Raw genomic sequence first — 20,491 nt, forward strand, 5'->3', positions numbered from 1 at the left:
TGTGCTGCTAGGTTCTTTCCTCTGTTATTGAACGTCTTTGGGATATAAACCTGGTAATGGTATTGCTGGATCAAGGGGTATGCAGTTTTATAGCCCTTTGTTCACAGTTCCAAACTGCGCTCCAGAATGTTGGATTCGTTCACAACTCAGTAGGCGTCATTATCTTCACTTTATAAATAGGAAAACTGAAGAAGAGACAGCATAAGAGACTTGACCAAGCCCACAGCTGCTAAGTTTCAAGCTGCATTTGAACTCAGGTATTGCTAAGGTCAGGCTCCCAACTGTGGACTACATTTCCCAGAAGGCCATGGGGCGGGGCTCCAGATCCTTCATTGTAAAAAGGCTAATAAAGGCCAAATGGGCCTGAACGGCCGGAAGTGGCCCTCCAGAGCCGGAAGCTGTGTGATGCCCCTGGCTTCGGGAGACCTGGCTGGGGGTGGGGCGGATCTCAACCCGCGTGTGGGCCCATTCTTCAGAATCCCGGATCTTTCCCTGCCCAGTTCCATACCCTCATGCTCGGCATACTGGCCCAGCCCTGGGTCCAGCGGGCCCCGGACCCACCGGGGGAAACGGGGGCGTGGGGGATAGGGGTCGCCTCCAAGGGACGGAAACAGAGTCCTGGAGGCCAGACACGGCGCGGGGTCGGGGCTCCGGACGAGAGCAAGGACGTGGTGTCGCTGAGGAGCCTCCCCGAGGGGTCCCGGCCAGCCCGGGCCTGCCAGGTGAGGGGGTGTGGGTGGGATCAGTTGTCCTTTCCGGGACACCCACTCCCTCATTCCTGTCTCCCCCCCCCCAGGTTTTCCCTGCTTTATTCCTCCATCCACCCTTTCAGTCATTGCCCCCAGGCCTGCCTTCATTCATTGTGCAGTGGCCGCCCCCGGAGCCTGCATACAGTTAGAAGACACCCTGACTGGGAGCAATAGTGCCATCGATCAACTTGCTGGGATCAGTTAGAGGAGAAGCTTCCCTTGGAAAAGTGGAGTGGTTAGTTAACCAGATAATGGTTAGTCAAACAGATCGCGAAGCAGACGTGGCAAGGGTACCCCCAAAATTAGGCGTCTTGACACTTATAGCAGGAGCCTAATTGGGAGCCAGATCTGCTTGGCATGTGACTTGAACCAGGTCGTGACACTAACCTCAAGTTAGGAATATGACATATTTACTATTCCAAGTGTTCCCCACTCCCCAATGAGTTAGGGACGTGACATATTTACTGTTTCATGCATCCCACCTCCCAACAGCTGTAACTTTTCAGTTCCTAGCCCCCCACTCACTTCCCACCCTCCATCTATCCCCTATAAAGTTATCTTCTCCTTTGTTTGCAGAGTTGAAGTTTAGACTTATTTTCCAGGCCATATTCCCTTGTGCCAAATAAAATAAAACCTTGTCTTTTAACTCTGATTGGATCATGTATGGGAGTAATTCTTTAATAGAGGTATATCCAAGATCCAGTTTTCCAGTGACAATTTCGCTAGACATTTACTTCTTCATTCCTCCATCTGTTATTGCAATCATTGCCTCAGACTTGAATTCTGTCGGTCATTCTTTCATTCCTCCATTGGCTTCTTTGATCCTGGTCCAAGACATTAACTTATTTCATTCATTCCCCCCTAGGCATTCACTCCAAATTTCTCTATTCCTTAGTTCAGCCATTGCTCCAGACATTCACTGGTTCATTCCTCTCCCCAGCATTCATTCTTGTAAATTTTCACAGGTTTTCAGCTTTTCTGTGAACTCTGTATTGAGGCCAGAGTTCTGCAGGATACCGGGTGATGGATATGAGAAAAGTTGTTCATTACAAAAGTGTATACTGACATTGGGGAGACAGAGTCAATACTGACTTTAATATGTTGGCCATCAATTTTTTTTGGGGGGGGGGGCAGGGCAATGAGGGTTAAGTGACTTGTCCAGGGTCACACAGCTAGTAAGTGTCAAGTGTGTGAGGCCAGATTTGAACTCAGGTTCTCCTGAATCCAGGGCTGGTGCTTTATCCACTGTGCCACCTACATGCCCCCTGGTCATGAATTTCTATATATTGTCTTTTAAACATCAAAATCATCGCTAGATTCCTTCTAAGAAGTTTTTATATGGGCTAGAATGATGAAAGAAGTCTTTGTGGAAGAAAGAAAATTTTATCTGGGCCTTAAGGATGGGTAGTCCTTAAGGCAGAGACAACTGCAAGATCACTCCCTTGGGTTGAAGCTCAGTGGTACATTGGAAAGGATTCTGGGTTTGGAGTCAGGACCGGGGGTTTGATTTGCACTTGTGTTGTCTGTATCACGTCTCACAAGTCATTTAACCTCTGTATCTGACCTGTGTGTTTAGGAGAGAGGGATTCCCATTAAGTTTAAGAGGGAGAGAGGTTACAGACAAGGCTTCCTGAGTTCTTTATCAGCCCTAAATTTCTTTGATCATAGGAGACTATATGATATATTGAGGAAGCAGTGACTGACTGTAAGCAGGCAGACTATGTTAGGGAATGGTAGGAGAGGGATGGAGGTTAGTCATGGATAATAAACTTTTCATTTCTAAACAGAAGGTGGGTGAATCCCTTTCCCCTGGAAACAAGTTATTTTTCCTGGAAGGAAACAAGAGAGGGTAGATTTTAGGGCTATGTTGGAATGAAGACCTGGATGTTTGTGGTACCTTTAGAAGATAAGTGCTTCTTTCTCTTCAAAATTGGGTGGAATTGTGGCATACTCTTTGAAAGAGTAGGTGTAGGGACTCACATGGAAAGGGAGAATTGTGGAGATTAAATAGATGATTTTGAGACTGTGCAGGAGATTAAAGGAGAAAGGAATAAGTCGTTTCTGTAGCTTTTCTTTTTTTTCACAATAGTGAATAAAACCCTTCATTTAAATAAATAATAAACATAAATCAGAGAAATTAAACTTTTTGAATATCCCATATACTACCCAGCATAAATAAGTTCTCCCACTAGGCATGAGATAGCAAAATTGACCCATATCACATATGTTAACAGCACAAACAGAACCTTCACTGAACCCGGGTGAAGTAGAGATGGAGCTGGGGCACTAGAAATTCTCAGTAATCTCCCCAGTGCTAAATTAAGAAGCCCCAGGAAGGATCAAATCCCGTGAATCACCTAGAAGTAAGGCCTGCAGTAACTTTTTTCTCCAGTTTGAATATCAATTAGCCAACAATTACTCAGAGATTTCCTTATTAGCATGAATCAATACCAGTTCCCTTTTCCAGGCTGTTTTCGCCCTCCATGCAGTGTCTAGTCCTATTTGGCATAGATAAGAACCCCATAAAAAACCCACTAGGGGGCAGCTAGGTGGCGCAGTGGATAGAGTGAGTACCAGCCCTGGATACAGAAGGACCTAAGTTCAAATCTGACCTCAGACACTTGACACTAGCTGTTGTGAGAATCAGGCATTTGCTCTCTTTCTCTCCCTTAAGTGACTTCTCAGCTCTGTGTCCCTTCATAAGGACCTAGTTTAGTTTTAGACAAGGCTGACCCTTGGGGGTGGAGAAGCAGTGCCAAGTGGCCATGCCTTCAGTGGCAGATGGTAGAGTGAAGTGAGGAATGGCAGGAAGTTACATGTGGAGGGTGAAGTGAACAAAGATGATGACAAGTGTCGACCAAGTGCTGAGGTCTTTTTGGAAGGCAGAGATGGCTCTGGGAAGGCGGTAAGAAGATGGTAAAGATCTGGGAGTTGTTGATGTTCTTGTCTTCCACAGTTTTTTTCTTGTTCTCTCTTTATTTTGTACATGTTTTGTTCCCTGAGAGAAAGTCTGCTCCTTTGAGTGTGGGGGCGGTTTCAATTTTGTCCATTTCCTCTATTGTTAGCATGATGTCTTGGCATAATCAGTGTTTGATAAATGTTTAAATATACTTGTGGTTGGATGTAGATGGCATGTGCTTGGAGAATGCCTGTGATTACAACAAAAGGAATTACAGCTAGGTTGGAGGATCCGTGGTTCAGAAATGGCAGTGAGGGGGGCGGCTAGGTGGCGCAGTGGATAAAGCACCGGCCCTGGATTCAGGAGTTCCTGAGTTCAGATCCGGTCTCAGACACTTAACACTTACTAGCTGTGTGACCCTGGGCAAGTCACTTAACCCCATTGCCCGTGAAAATAAAATAAAAAAAAAAAAAAAAAAAAAAAAAAGAAATGGCAGTGAGAAGCAAGGAGCAAGCTTCTCCAAGTTTGTATGGCTGGTAGAGAGAAGGTGAGTAGCTTCTTCACCAGAGGTCACCTGAGGGATATGGGTGGTTTAGGCACTCTTAAGTTATAATAGGAAGATGTGAAGAAGAGGAATAGAATAAAGAGAAGTTTATCTCTGGTTGACAGGATATTGTGAAACAGTGACATGTATGACATTGTAGGATAGAAGAAAATCCTAAACTGGGAACCCTGATCCTGAAGTTTGTTATGGGATCTTCAGCAGGTCACCTCCCTGCCTGAGGCAGTTTCCTCATCTGTAAAATGGGAATTGATAATCCTTGTACCCCCCTTGTATGAGGTGTTCAAGGAAGACTAGTGCCTCTGGTGTGAGGGCTTGCCAAACCCTTTTCAGGGTTGTTTGACCACCTTTGGTGCCCACCTGGCATTCAACTCTCACCTGTGGCTCTAAGAAGCTGAACCATTCACAACGGCTGCACCTTGTAGACTGTCTCTGCAGATGGCTTAAACCAGGTTGGAGGTAACCAACAGTCCTCAAACCCTTCAGTGAATTAAGGGGTATCTACCCCAAACATATGAAGAATTTCCCCATCAGAATAGGTGGAAGAGGGGGCAGCTAGGTGGCGCAGTGGATAGAGCACCGGCCCTGGAGTCAGGAGGACCTGAGTTCAAATCTGGCCTCAGACACTAAACACTTACTAGCTGTGTAACCTTGGGCAAGTCACTTAACCCCAATTGCCTCACCAAAAAAAAAAAAAAAAGAATAGGTGGAAGAGGACAATTTGTTCTGACAGCTATGAAGGCCACTGACAGAGGTGCTGTGTATTCAGAGCTTGATTAGATATTGGAGATACCAAGATACCGGACCATCACCTGCTGTCTTGAATCTTGTCTTGTCACTGGGCTTTGATGACTCTGGAAGAGACAGGCAAACAACTTTTCTATAGTGCCGCACTGAAATCTTTTTGTTTTGCTTTGTTTTGTTTTGTTCTGCAGGGCAGTGAGGTTTAAGTGACTTGCCCAGGGTCACACAGCCTAGTAAGTGTCAAGTGTCTGAAGCCACATTTGAACTCAGGTCCTCCTGAATCGAGGGCCGGTGCTCTATCCAGTGCACCACCTAGCTGCCTCCCTCACTCAAATCTAATTCACATACAAGTCAAGACATCATGATGTCATCAATGTTATTGGTCCTCTTTGAAAATGAAGGACAAACAACAACCACCCAACCCATGAGTGAATTGCTTTGGAAACCTTAAAGACCGATAAGCCTATTCCAGCAGTTGAAACCATGACTGAGAAATTCAAATCCATCTTTCAGACATCATATTCTTCAGCAACTTTTTTTTTGGCAGGGCAATGAGGGTTAAGTGACTTGCCCAGGGTCACACAGCTAGTTAAGTGTCAAGTGTCTGATGCTGGATTTGAACTCATGTCCTCCAAGCCTTCCTGCGTATCCTCTCACTTGGTAACTGTAGATCCAAACCATTACTCCTTAGAAGATAAGCAGTTGCTGCTTATATAACAAAAACATCTCGGATAGCTCCCAGATTTGGAGAAGTCATAAATCTTTTTCTTTAATTATATATTTTTTGCTCTTTTCTTCTTAAAAAAAAATCACTGATAGATCCCACTGACTTATTCTATAATAAAACCCTCCTCCAAAATAGTCAGAGCCAAGCAAAACAAATATCGCTTGGCTCCTGCTCTTTCTTTGCCATGACATTTTTTTGCTTATCATTCTGGATGGAATGGCTCTGGTTGGGAGAGATTTTTTGGTGTGTGTGTTTAATTTCCCCCCATTAGTAGAATATAAGTTCTCTGGGTTTTGTCTTTGCTTTTATAAATTAGGCCCTTAGAATATTGCATGAGTTGAGTTCTGAGGATCATAGGGTCTTGGTTTTGAGTTGGCAGGGAACTCAGAGTTAATTTAAGCCAATCCTTTCATCTTATAGGTGCAGAAACTTGGAGCAATCTTCAGTGATTTGGCCAAAGTCAACAGTCCTTAAATACCAGAGTCCAAATTAGACTGCTTTCCTCTGACTCCAAAGGCAGTACTCTTTCCATGCCACTGTCCTGCCTTTTAGAGTGAGATTACATGTTAGGACCTGATTAAAAGCAAGGTCATTAGGCATCCAATAGAAGTAATGAGTGAATGCTATGCTATATGTGATTGCCAGAACATAGAATAGCCAGTTTCTAAGATATGTAAGGGGGCTAAAATTCTAGCTAGTCTGTCTAAAATATCTAATGAGTGGTCGCCAATAAATTATAAGCTTTAGCAAGAGTTGGACTTTTAAGCATTTATTAAGGAGAATAAGAATTTGGTGAAGAGAAAAAGAAAGGCCTAGATTCATCTATCTATTAAAGGGAAAGCGCATTTCTCACTCCCTTCTCCACTGGAGTCCTGAGGAAAGAGAGAGCCAGCTTCCCCAGTCTTCCTCCCGCACGTAAATGTCACTTCCTGACACCAAAGAAAAGCCGCATGGCCTTGCCCTTAGAGGCCTTCTCCTCATGGTGGAGCTTTCCTACATTAAGTCTCCAGCAGGTGGCATCATTCCAATCACTACAGTCCCCCCTCTGTTTCTTCAAGAAGGGGGGGTTTCCTTGATGAAACAGTCAAAAATAACAAAATATAATACCCTATGCTAGCAAACAATGTGTTAATAACAATATAGAAAAGGGAGAGAGAAAAAAGTTTTGTCCAGAAGGGCAGTCCGTCATGAACTGACGCTTTGACACTAGCCTGCAGAGGGAGGGCCTCTGCAGAGAATACATATTACAAATGGTGTACATAACAACAGAAAGGAATAAAAATCAACAAAACGAAACTGTTCACTTAAAGTCTTTGAAAGTCTTTTCTCAGATGTCCTCTGGGTGTAGTCATGGAATGGAAGTCTTTTCAGGGCTTGATGTGTAGATGCTGGTAATTAGCCAGGAAAATTTCCTACAAAATTGAGCTTAACACAACTTTAAAATAGCTTTGTCAATAATCAAATCAAACAATGAAAATTCTTAAAAATATGTCTAAGGGAATTCAGAATCTTAGTTGTTATAATAAAACAAAAATTGAAACATTCTCTAAAACTTAATATTACTATAGTCCCCCCTTGTGGAGGATAAATTGAAAAGACAATTGCTGTGATATTAATTTTAAAAAATAATTTTTATCTTTGTTTCATCACTTTTTGCATCATCTTCCTAATTATCCTCATGCCATTATGAGAAATTAAAGAATCTAATATAATTGGTAACAGATGTGAAGACCAAATCCAACACTGCATTTATCATGACACCTGAGATAATTATGGGGGTTACCATAAAAGAATAGAGAAATGATGGGATATGAGCATTCCCACACTTGAGCAATATATGCTGCCCATGCTGTATGCCAGGCTTAAAATAGGTGGATGGAATATATGTCCATCCACTGAACATATTGGAGGAAACTGAGTCAGACTGAATCAGATGCATGGGATTGAGATGTCCATGGCATCAGGCATATAGGAGAGGGCATAGAAGTCAGATGTAGAATAAGATGGGTGGGATGAAAACTTCCAGCCATCTGTACAATATTGTGGGGAAAAAAATTAAACTAAGAGAAACCAACCTCAATGTTGGTCAAAAGCCATTCCCTCGGCCTTGACTTCATGCATGTCTCCTCTCATGTGACAGTTCAATGTCTGCTCTTGCATGTATTCCTCTTTCGATTGGATGGCATCTTGGCCAACTGGCATCTGATAACTCAGAATGAAGGCAATTAATGTCTTAAATAATAAGTTCCCATAATCCAAGTCTCATATGGATTTAAAAGCTGAGGATAATAAATGATTGCAAAAACATGAGTGTACCTTGACTCAGATTATGATATACAATTATGCAATAATTTCAAATAATACCTCTTCTTTTTACTAAGTATACAATTACTTTTGTGAAAAATCAGAACATATTTAAATACAGGTTAAAATACAACACAATCTTAAAGAAAACTTTTTTAAAAAAGAAAACTTACAAATGTTTCCCTCTTTTTTTTTAATATGCTTATCAAAAATAATACTTGTAGATTCAATTTACACTTGCCATGGCAACCAATTTGCCAGGGAAATGCTTTATAGAGTTTGATCAAATAATCAGTTGAGAGAAAAAAATAACAAAAACAAACAACTCAGAATATGGGAGCACAATACTCCCAGAATTAACATTGTATTATGAAATCAACACCATCTTGCATTGTTTCAAAATTAGATAGATGAATGAATAGAAGAAAATACACATGGAAAAATAAAAGACAATGAAATTCAAACTAGGGAAATCTAAATGAATATGAACTTAATATTATTAAGAATATTACAAAATATAAACTTGATCACATGACTATAAAAAGCTTTTACAAATATTCTCCCTTTTTTATTTTTTTATTTTTGGTGAGGCAATTGGGGTTAAGTGACTTGTCCAGGGTCACACAGCTAGTGTTACATGGCTGAGGCAGGATTTGAACTCAGGTCCTCCTGAATCCAGGGCCAGTGCTCTATCCACTGCGCCACCTAGCTGCCCCTATTCTCCCTTTTTTTTTAAACTAAGTATAAAACACAATCTTAAAAGCATGAAAATCTCTATGAAAATAAACCCATACTATTAATTTCAAAATGTAGATGTAATAGCATAGAAATCCTATGTAACCTCTGAACTGACATTATTTCTCTTAGTGAATTTAGAACACTTTTGATTCCGATATCTAAAATCCCCAATACTCATATTAATAGCTTGCTGCTTACTTCTACATTTCTATAAAATATGTCTTCTTGAAATATGATGATCATTGTCATTTTTATTCAGCTTAAGTTTGTCTTCTTTAACCCCTCTATATTGTCTGTCAGTCTTTTCATAATACAAATGCTTTATAATGTTACTAAGATAAAAGCAGATTAACAGATTATGAAGAAAACAAACATCTGGGATTTAAAGGGTTTTCTAAGGTTGGTTTTGGAGAACCACAGCAGGTCGAGTAAGAATCACAGCCAGGCTGGGGAAGGGCTAAGGAGGGTGGAGGAATAGGAGGTGCCCCCCCCCCCAGAGGAGGGGGAGGGGGTGGGGTCCTGAGAGGAGGGGAAGGACCAGGACAATTTGAATCAGACTTGGTTCTGAACTCAGGCCTGGTTTCCCCTTCCCCTCTTCTAGGGGATTAAAGGCTTCTAGAGACTGGGTTGTTGCCTCCAAGCATGCAAAATTAGAGCAACAATTAGTGTTAGAATTTGGAAAAGCTGCAGGAGTCAGAGGTTTCTCTGAAAAGGCATGGTTGAGAGAGGGGGGGTATATGTATATTGCCTTTTGTGAGCACCTTGCTCGATCTTCTAACAAAAATAAAAATAAAAATAGAAAATCCAAAAAAACAAAGCATTAACATGATCTTATCCCCCATTTGTCTGGTCTGATTCAAATTGTCCTGGTCCCTCCCCTCCTCTGGGGACCCCACCCTTCCCCCTCCTCTGGGGCCACCTCCTATTCCTCCACCCTCCTCAGAGTAGTCTGGTTAAACAGACTAAAATCAGGAACAGGGTACTTAGGAAATTTAAAAGATCCATTTGAAAATTTAAAGTGAAAACAGCCGATACTTAGGAGTACTGTCCAATTTAAAGGGACATGGTAGGGGAAATTTCTTACCCAAACTGGAAGATCAGAAGATAGAGGTTTCAGCTTTCCTCTTTGTGGTCAGCCATCTGTAAGGGGGCTAAAATTCTAGCTAGTCTGTCTAAAATATCTAATGAGTGGTTGCCAATAAATTATAAGTTTTAGCAAGAGTTAGACTTTTTTTTTTTTTTGGTGAGGCAATTGGGGTTAAGTGACTTGCCTAGGGTCACACAGCTAGTAAGTGTTAAGTGTCTGAGGCAGGATTTGAACTCAGGTCCTCCTGAATCCAGGGCCAGTGCTCTATCCACTGTGCCACCTAGCTGCCCTAAGAGTTAGACTTTTAAGCATTTATTAAGGAGAATAAGAATTTGGTGAAGAGAAAGAGAAAGGCCTAGATTCATCTATCTATTAAAGAGAGAGCACATTTCTTGCCCCTTCTCCATTGGAGTCCTGAGGAAAGAGAGAGCCAGCCTCCCCAATCTTTCTCCCACATGCAAACATCACTTCTTGATGCCAAAGAAAAGCCGCATGGCCTTGCCCTCAGAGGCCTTCTTCTCATGGTGGAGTTTTCCTACAGTAAGTCTCCAGCAGGTGGTGTCATTCCAATCATTACAGATATATGCATGTTTTGAGAGGTAAAGAGTAATTGTCACCATTTACTTGGGCTCCCTTTGGGAGCTGTTATCTAAGGGTGACCTTGAGCAATAGGGCAGAACTGTCTACATGCTCCAGAGTCTTCTTAATAATGAGGTATGTATCAGTCCCTGAGTGCCTGAGCTCTTTGTCTTAAAATGTTCCAAGTCCCAAGGCATGTGAAAGATATTCCCTAAACCAGTGGCAGTTTTCATGTTGTAATAAAGGGCCATGGGATGAGACATTAGACCAGTGAGCTTGACCATGTTTGATATTTCAGCCATCAGTAACCTTTGAAGATATCGTTGTGGACTTTACCTGGGAGGAGTGGGAGCACCTGGATATGGCTCAGAGGCACCTGTACAAGGATGTGATGCTAGAGAATTATAAGAACCTTATTTCCCTGGGTAAGGACAACTCTCTCTATGTACACAAGGAAATTTTTGAAGATCCCTTACAAATTTTAGCCAGTTAAAATGAAGAAACTTACCCAAGTTTAAGGCTAGTTCTTATGGGCCATTCAAGGCTATGGAGACTTGAAAGGACTTAGGTTGTAGAGAGAATATCCATAGCATCATTGTCTTGCTCCTGAGGCTGCTTCCTTTCTTATCCTCTATTCCCTTGAGTCAGATGTCCCCACCTCCCACCCCAAGCACAAAATCTAATAGCAGTCATGAAATAGTTCAAATGAATTTTTTTCTTTCTTTCTTTTCTCTTTTTTCTTTTTTTGTTTGTTTTTAGTGAGGCAATTGGGGTTAAGTGACTTGCCCAGGGTCACATAGCTAGTAAGTGTTAAGTGTCTGAGGCCGGATTTGAACCCAGGTATTCCTGACTCCAGGGCCAGTGCTCTATCCACTGCGCCACCTAGCTGCCCCTCTTTTTATTTTTTGTGAGGCAGTTGGGGTTAGGTGACTTGCCCAGGGTCACCCAGCTAGAAAGTATCAAATGTCTGAGGCTGGATTTGAATTCACATCTTCCTGAATCCATGATTGGTGCTTTATCCACTGCACTACCTGGCTGCCCCCTGAATTTATTTTCTTTCTAAGTCAAAACCACTTGGTTTTATTCCATACTTCTGTGTTCCCAACACAGAGGGGCTTTTGGAGGTGCTTGATTACCACTCCTGGGCTTCCCTAGGGTTCCCTCTTTCTCTGAAGTCAAAGAGATTAGTATTGAATTATGGTAAGATTCTAGAATTCCAGAAATTCCCCATTTCTTTTTCCATTGGCAGGGTTTCCAATTTGTAAGCCAATGGTGATCTCCCAGCTAGAAAGAGGAGATGGATCATGGATGCTGAGGAAAGACATTCCGAGAAGCACCTCTCCAGGTGAGTGCATGAACTTCTTGGAGACAGGAATTATTGCCATTAGTAACAGCAATCAGGGGGCAAGGAGTTTGAACTTCAGAGCAATTGGCCCGAAGCTATGAAACACAAGCTGCTTTCTAAACACTCATCTTCATTCTTAAGAATCTCTTTCCATTAAATGTTCGCAATAAACTGTAACTATCACTTGAACTCAGGTTGCCTGAGGACTGAAGTGCAGTGAATGAGTGTTATTTTTTTTCTACCAAAATATACTTCATCATGAGTAAAACAGTTTCTGAATAGCTGAGGGGAAGAGTTGAGGTTAACATTTTTGATTTTGGTATCAAGAATTAGTTTTTTTTCCCCTTAATTTTATTTATTTAATTTTTTTAAAATGTAATAAACATTTTTATTTATAGTTTTCAGTTCCAATTTTTAACCCTCCTTACCTCTCTCCCCTCCCCACTCCCTGAGGCAGCAAGAAATCAGATATGGGTTATACATGTATGATTATGTAAATCATTACCATATTTGCCATTTTGGACAAAAAAACTTGATTAAAAGAAAAAAATGAAAGAAAGTGAAAAATAGCATGCTTCAGTCTGTTCCATCAATATCAGTTCTTTCTTTGGAGGTGGATAATATGTTTCATCCACAGTCCTTTGGGATTGTCTTGGATCATTGTATTGTTGAAAACAGTCAAGTCATTCACAGTTCTTCATCAAACAGTATTGCTGTCTCTGTGCAAAATGTTCTCTTGGTTCTGCTGACTTCACTATGCATCAGTTCATGCAAGTCTTTCCAGGTCTTTCTAAAGTCATCCTGCTTGTCATTTCTTATAGCACAATAATAATATTCTATCACCATCATATACCACAGCTTTGTTTAGCCATTCCCCAATGGATGGGCATTCCTTTGATTTCCAATTCTTAGCCACCACAAAAAGAGCTGGTATATTTATTTTCTTTTGAATTTATGAAATAAAACAAGCTTTCCCGTAACAAACTAGAATTTTTAAAAAGGATGATTGCACATGAAACTGCAAATCTATTATCCACAACTTGCTATTCCTTTTAAATATATAATAGTTGTTATGTCAGGGCAGCTCAGTGGTGCAGTGGATAGAGCACCAGCCCTGGAGTCAGGAGTATCTGAGTTCAAATCTGGCCTCAGGGGGGCAGCTAGGTGGCGCAGTGGATAAAGCACCGGCCTTGGATTCAGGAAGACCTGAGTTCAAATCCGACCTCAGACACTTGACACTTACTAGCTGTGTGACCCTTGGCAAGTCACTTAACCCCAATTGCCTCACCAAAAAAAAAGTTATGTCATTTCCCCCACCCCCCCCCACCCCATCCTAGAAATGGCTACCATTAGACACAAATATGTACATATATGTAAAATCATTCTATCCTTCTATTTATGAGTTCTTTCTCTGATACAAGATAGCATCTTCCTTCATAAGTCCTTTGTAGTTAATTGGGGTATTTATAATTATTAAAATGACTTAGTCACTCAAAGTTGTTCTAAAAGCAGTATTGTTGTTATTGTATACAGTGTTCTCTTGGTTCTGCTCTTTGCCCTTCATTATTTTGGTTTTTTTGTTTGTTTGATTTTTGTTTTTTTGGTTTTTTTGTGGGGCAGTGAGGGTTAAGTTGACTTGCCCAGGGTCACACAGCTAGTAAGTGTCAAGTGTCTGAAGCCACATTTGAACTCAGGTACTCCTGAATCCAGGGCCGGTGCTTTATCCACTGTGCCACCTAGCTGCCCCACCCTTCATTATTTTGTGCAAGTCTATCCATGTTTTTCTAAAATCATTGAGCTCATCATTTCTTTATATGCCACAGCTTGTTCAGCCATACCTCACTTGTTGGGCAGTTCTGCCATTTCAGTTCTTTTACCCCAATAAAGAGAGCTGCTATAAATATTTTAAAACATCTGATAATGAGAAAATCATACAAAAATAAATTTACAGATGGCAGCTAGGTGGCACAGTGGATAGAGGACCGGCCCTGGATTCAGGAGGACCTGAGTTCAAATCTGGCCATAGACCCTTGACACTTACTAGCTGTGTGACCCTGGGCAAGTCACTTAACCCCAATTGCCTCACCAAAAAACAAAACAAAACAAAACAAAAAACATCTAAGTTCTTTTCCTTTTCCCCTGATCACCTGGGGAAATAGATCTAGCAGTAGTATTGCTGGGTCAAAGAATGTTTTTGGTATTATCCCCATTGTAGTGGGGAAAAAAGGTCAGTCCTGGGGCTCTGCCTCCATCCGTTCACTCAGCTGTAAAATGATGGCTGCCAAAAGCCATCCTCTGTCCTGGCCTCTTCACTGCCAGGGGTTTTTTTGCAGGGCAATGAGGGTTAAGTGACTTGCCCAGGGTCACACAGCTAGTAAGTGTCAAGTGTCTGAGGCCAGATTTGAACTCGGGTCCTCCTGAATCCAGGGCTGGTGCTTTATCCACTGCGCCACCTAGCTGCCCCTCCACAAATTTGTACAGTTCTTCCCTTCCTACAAGTCCCAGCTTAGGACTGCTTCTTACATAATAATGCCTTTTCTGATTCCTCCCAGTTGATTGTGCTCTCCAAAAATGGCTTCATATTTACACTGTCTGTAGATAGGAGCTGTTGATTGATACATGTTTCTTTCCTCTGTCAAGTGTTGTAGAATGCTTGCCATATTGTGGCATTCCAGTTCTTGTTTCACAGAAAGTGTTCAGTATGTGCAGGTCCCAGTGAGGAGGATGGGAATGAGACAATGGGATGAGGGTGTTAGGGAGGAGTTTGGTTTACACTTCAGCAGCTAATGATTGAGTATCCTGGCAACTGGGAGAGTAACAGGTGATCCAAGTGTTTGCTGGCCAGCCAAAGAAGGTAGAAGTGAGTGGGAGCAGCTCTCTTGAAGATGGCAGGTAAGACCACGCACAGCCTCCATGCTTCTGGCTCAGGATTTCAGTAGCTTCCACTCCGAGTCTCAACAACTTGGGCTCAGACTCTTAGCAGCTCTGCCAAGAGTCTGGCTAGGGGGATGTTTGGGGAAAGGGAGGAGATCTGACCTAGGCTAGGGTCTTAGACCAGGCAGGCTAAGGAGGCTGCACCCACTCAATTAAATGGCTAGGGACTCCTGGTCAAGGAAATGTAGACACCAGGAAATGGGACCAGAGTCAGGCAGTCCTGAGTTCAAATTTGGCTTCAAGACACTTTCTAGCTATGTGACCTTGAGCCACCCATTTAATCTGTTTGTGTGAATTTCCTTAGCTGGAAAATGGGAATAATAATAATAGCCCCTTCATCTCAAGGTTATCATGATAGTGATGTAATCATCATAGCCAACATTTATATAGCACTGACTGTGTGTCAGGCACTCTGCTCTGAACTTTACAATGAATATCTCATTTGACCCTCACAGTGATAATCAAATAAGATGACACTCATTGGAACATAGTGGGCACTATGGAAATACTGATTCCTTTCCCTTCCTTTTCCCTTCTTGAAGTACCACATTGTTCAGTTCTCCCTGTGTCCATCACTTCTTTTTTTTTTTTAATGAGGCAATTGGGGTTAAGTGACTTGCCCAGGGTCACACAGCTAGTAAGTGTCAAGTGTCTGAGGCCGGATTTGAACAGGTACTCCTGACTCCAGGGCTGGTGCTCTATCCACTGTGCCACCTAGCTGCCCCATTTCCATCACTTTTTTTTTTTTTAAAGGTAATATGTATTTTTATTTATTTTTTTTTTTTGGTGAGGCAATTGGGGTTAAGTGACTTGCTCAGGGTCACACAACTAGTAAGTGTTAAGTGTCTGAGGTCAGATTTGAACTCAGGTCCTCCTGAATCCAGGGCCGGTGCTCTAACCACTGCGCCACCTAGCTGCCCCCATCACTTCTAATTACCATTTTTTTGGTTTTCTTTTGTTTTGTTTTTTTGCAGGGCAATGAGGGTTAAATGACAGGGGCAAGTGGTGAAGTGGATAGAGCACCAGCCCCAGATTCAGAAAGACCTGAGTTCAAATCTGGCCTCAGACACTTAACACTTACTAGCTGCATGACCCTAGGCAAGTCACTTAACCCCAATTGCCTCATCCAAAAAGAAAAAAAGAAGGCAGATTTCTCAAATTTGCAGGTCACAGAGAAGGGATGGTGCTGTCAAGTTAGATTAAAAACTGAACAGATTAATAGCTAAAATCTAATAGGGATCTGCGTCTTACTTCCTTGGTAATCATCATTCCCGTGCCGATGAATTCCACACCTCTGTATCTTGATATCTTCTATACCAGAAGAAGAGTTTCTATGTTCACATCACCAATGACCTTTTAGACATTTTACCGTAGGTCTCTCAAAGACATCTCAAACTTAGCCTGTCTAAAATAAAACCCAGCATCTTTTCTCCACAACCCTCATTCTTCCAAACGTCCCTCTTTTTCTCCAGAGACTTTCTACCTTTCCAGTCACCCAGGTTCACAACCTGAATGTCATTCTCATCCTCTCCCTTTCACTCACTCTCATGTAGCTAGTTAGTTGTGAAATCTTTTCATTTCTGCTTCCCCATCTTCCCCTTTCTTCACTCACACAAGCACTACCTACTCCAGTCCACTGTTCATTTAGCTACCAAATGATTTTCCTTAAAAGCAGGTCTGACTTTGTCACTCTCTTACTCAGTATACTTCATTGGTTCCCTGTTATCCCTAGGAGCAAATAGAAATGGTTTTGTTTGACATTCAAGACCTGTGACAATCTGGGCTGCCTCTGTCACTACCTTTTTTTTTTTTTAAGTGAGGCAATTGGGGTTAAGTGACTTGCCCAGGGTCACACAGCTAGTAAGTGTTAAAGGTCTGAGGCCGAATTTGAACTCAGGTACTCCTGACTCCAGGGCCAGTGCTCTATCCACTCCACCACCTAGCTGCCCCGGTGTCACTACCTTTTAGACCTCATACATGATTCCCAGAACATAGTTTGTGATGCAGACTGATTGCATTCTTTTTTTCTTTTTTTAATCATAAAAGTATTTTATTATTTTCCAGTTACATGTAAAGATAGTCTTCAACACTTGTTTTCATGAGATTTTTAATTCCAAATTTTTCTCCCTCCCTCTTTCCCTCCTCCTTCCCTAAGACAGCAATCTGATATAGGCATAGAAAACAAAATCAGGGTTCTCTAAGGGTGTGTCAAAAAGATCATAATGAGGTTTCCCAGCTATGTCAACTAGGGAGGTGCAATCATGCAAAGGCTTTCCTGAGAATGGCAGGTCAGGGAGCAGTGTTGCTGGGTTAAGGACTGTACAATGCTTTAAGTGATTCTCTCATTTCCTAGCAGGGTTACTTCATACCTAGTGACCTTTGATCTGAAAAGGCCTGTGTCCTATGATGCAGTAAGAGAGCCTGGACTTCATGAGGGCACTGCACTATTAGAGGGTTACCCAAGACCAAATCAGAGGCTTTTCTTACCAAAAGTGCAGTAGCAGCCACGGCCTGAAGGCAAGGTGGAGCTCCAGCAGCTACAGAGTCAAGTTGAGTCGAATAATAAACTAGTGGGTACTGGACAGGCTCTAATTTTTGAGTCAGGACCCCAGAAGCTACTCCTCTCTGTTCATGTACAAAGAGTAAAAGACTTACTATAATCTGGGACTCCTAGTGCAAGTGCTGATAACAAGGCCTGTTTTAATTCTGATATAGCTGAAAGATGCTGGGAATCCAGCTATAAAGGTTCTGGGTCAGAATTTTTGGTTAGAGATATAAGAGGCCTAGTAATTTCAATTTGTCTGCAATACCCAGCTGCTCCCAGAATAGCCCTTAGCTGCTTCTTAGTAGAGGGAACAGAGAGTTGTTGAATAGTCTAAACATGCTTAGGGGAGATGGATCCTGTGCCAGCAACCAGAACAAAACACAAATATTCCACCTGAGGTAGTCTCCATTGCACTTTAAACTTAGAGATTTTATGACCTCTTTTATGCAGTTCTAGTAACAAATGGTGGTTGTCTTCCTGGCAAATCTCAGCATTAGGTGCAGCCAGGAGTGAGTCATCTACATATTGGACTAAAGTGGAACCTTTAAATGTAATGGAGGCTAAATCCTGTTGCAAAATTTGAGAGTATAGTGTGGGACTGTCAACAAACCCCTGTGGGAGTGTGGTCCAAGTCCACTGTATATTTTTCCATGTGAAGGCAAACAGGTATTGGGAATCTTGATGTACTGGTATTGAAAAGAAAGCAGAGCAGAGATCCACCACCGTGAAGCACATTGCCTCACATGGGATTGAGGAAATGATAGTAGCAGAGTTGGGTACTAGTAGATGTCTAGGTGTAACATAGGAGTTAATTGCTCACAGATCTTGTACAAAATGGTAAACAGGTTTGCCACCAGGCCCAGGCTTGGGCTTCTTAACTGGCTAATGGGAGTAATACATAGGGAATGACGCATGGGACAATGATGCCTTGGTTTGTCAAAGCCTCAATTATAGGTGTAATTCCCTCAATGACTTCCTTAGATAAGGGATATTGTGGAATAGATGGTGGTGGGCTGTCTTTGGTCTTAATGGTAACAGGCACAGCAGATTTAAGGAGACCTATATCAGAAGAGGAAGAAGCCCACAGGGACTCAGGAATGTCAGAAGGGATTTCAAATGTATCCCTCACTGTTTCCTGAGTATCTGAGATCAAAATTAGCAGCAAGTGGACAGTGTCCTCTGGCAATTCCAGGGAGATGCCACCATCTGGAGAACAAGATATGGTTGCTCTAAATTTACAAAAGAGGTCACAGCCTAATAGATTTGCAGGAGAGTTGGGCATAAGGAGAAATGAATGTTCTACTGTTAATGGGCCCATAGATACCATGCGAGGGGTTAATTTTGCAACTTTGAGTTTTCCCTGAGACCCCAACTATATTTAGAGATCCAATAAATGTACATTCAGGGTCAGGTTTGCTCAATAGGACTGATCTTGAGGCTCCTGTATCCAATAAACAGTTATAGTAAGTGTCCCCAACCTTAAGGGTTACATGGGGTTCATTATTTTGGGGAGGTGAATGGACTGGCACAAAAGGGCTAAAGATCTTGGGGTCTGGAAAGGTAAAGGCTTCAGATTCTACCATCCTTTCTCCTCTCCTACACCAGCAGTCCTCTGGTTCTCTCTGAAAGGATCTGTAAGTGTTTTGGTTCTGCCCCCTGAATGGGTTTCTGAATTCACCAGTCATCATCTGTCTAAGTTCCCTTTGCCTAATTCTACAGTACCACATTATGTGTCCCCGTCTATTGCAGAAATAGCAAAATCTAGAGGGTTGATAGTGATTGTCAACTGACCTCGCTGCCTTGTGGTTTCCTGTAATGGAGCTAAAATGCCCTGCCTGTTTCTTTCTTCCCTCTCATTTCCTTCATAAATATACATTGCTATTTCTTTAATTCTGTCAGGACTCAGGGTATTCCAACCTGGACACTGCTTTTCAAAATATTTCCGTCTTTCTGGCAAGGATAGATGCACAAAATGATTACAGATAAAATGAGCATCTCTATAATCTTATGGGTCCACAAAACAAAAAAAAGTAAAAATAAAAATAGGAATAGAATATTCAAATTCAAATGGACCAAGTTTAAACATGATCTTAACCTCAGCTTGTCTGATCAACCAGACTAAAGTACTTAGGAGGTTGTTGAAGAGATCCATTTGAAAACTTCAAGGGATAAACATATGGAAATAGGAGAAAATTTCTTACCCAACATGAATATCAGAAGATTGAGGGGTTCAGCTCTCCTAGCTGGCTCACCAAAACTGTGATGGGTAAAACTAAATGAGTGTGGTCACCTGCCCCCTTGTGGGGAAAGCTAACTAGGACAACAGTTTAACAGCTTAGGTATTAAACATTTATTAAAATATATTAGAGGTTAACAAAGAGAGAACAAGTGTCTCTGAAAGAACAGGAAAACCCTAGCTACCTCAACCACTCCTGGTTCAGTTGCCAACCCCACCAGGTTCCAACCACCAACTCCCAAAACTGACTGCCTCCCACACCGCTTCCAGCTGATTGGTTGAGAGTAGTCTCATGTTGATGTGAAGTAACTTAGGGACACTGAACCATAGAAAGATCACACCATGCTCTCACAGCAGGGGGCCTCTGTGAATAATAATATTCTCATGGTATGTACAATCACATTAAATATGTTTCTGCATTAGTCATGACAGACTGCATTCTTGCCACTATTCCTCATATGTGCTGCTCCATCTCCTTTCTCCATACCTGGCTCTTGCCAATGCCTGAAATTCTGATCCAGTCCTGTGGTTAAGGCTTGGGATTAGAGGGCAATGGGACACTTTGAGATCATTTTACATTTAGTAAAAGGCTTCTTGAACAGCATCGGGAGGAGGTCCAACAAAGCCCTGGAAAACGACTTTAGGTGAGCATGGTTCCCTTCCTCCTCCACCTTTGCCACAGGGTCACCACTGACAGCTGCTTGGGTGTGAGCAGCAGCTCATACTTGAGGTGGCCAGGAACCTGGATCAGTGGCTTCATCCTTAGTGCTCAGCATCAAGGATAGTTCCATTGCCATTTTAGGGACAAGCTCTTCCAGCCTTTATGCCAGGGGCTGTCCAGTCTCAGGAGACATTGCTTCTATTTATTTCTCTGTGCTTGTGTGTGTATATATCTTCATTTGCCTCCCCTCCCTCTATAGAATAGAACCAAGGACCAGGGCCTGCCACACAGTAGGTGCTAAATATAGACCTGCATCACTTGACCTAGAACTGATGTTTCTTCTGACATTTTAGCCCCTTCACAGGGATGAAGATGGATTCT

General features: G+C 42.1%; 1 protein-coding gene across 1 annotated transcript in view; it reads left to right on the plus strand.

The window, feature by feature from the left end:
• The first annotated feature begins 409 nt into the window (after window positions 1-409).
• Window positions 410-20,491, plus strand: part of LOC122750935 (zinc finger protein 664-like) — a 28,394-nt gene continuing 8,312 nt past the window's right edge. Inside the window, exons 1-3 of the mRNA XM_043997815.1 lie at window positions 410-722; window positions 10,688-10,814; window positions 11,639-11,734. Of these exons, the coding sequence (XP_043853750.1) occupies window positions 513-722; window positions 10,688-10,814; window positions 11,639-11,734 (433 nt within the window). The 5' untranslated portion in view covers window positions 410-512. The remainder of the gene's footprint in view (window positions 723-10,687; window positions 10,815-11,638; window positions 11,735-20,491) is intronic.

The sequence above is a fragment of the Dromiciops gliroides genome, chromosome 3 (assembly GCF_019393635.1).
Source record: "Dromiciops gliroides isolate mDroGli1 chromosome 3, mDroGli1.pri, whole genome shotgun sequence".
In the NCBI taxonomy this organism is placed as follows: Eukaryota; Metazoa; Chordata; class Mammalia; order Microbiotheria; family Microbiotheriidae; genus Dromiciops; species Dromiciops gliroides.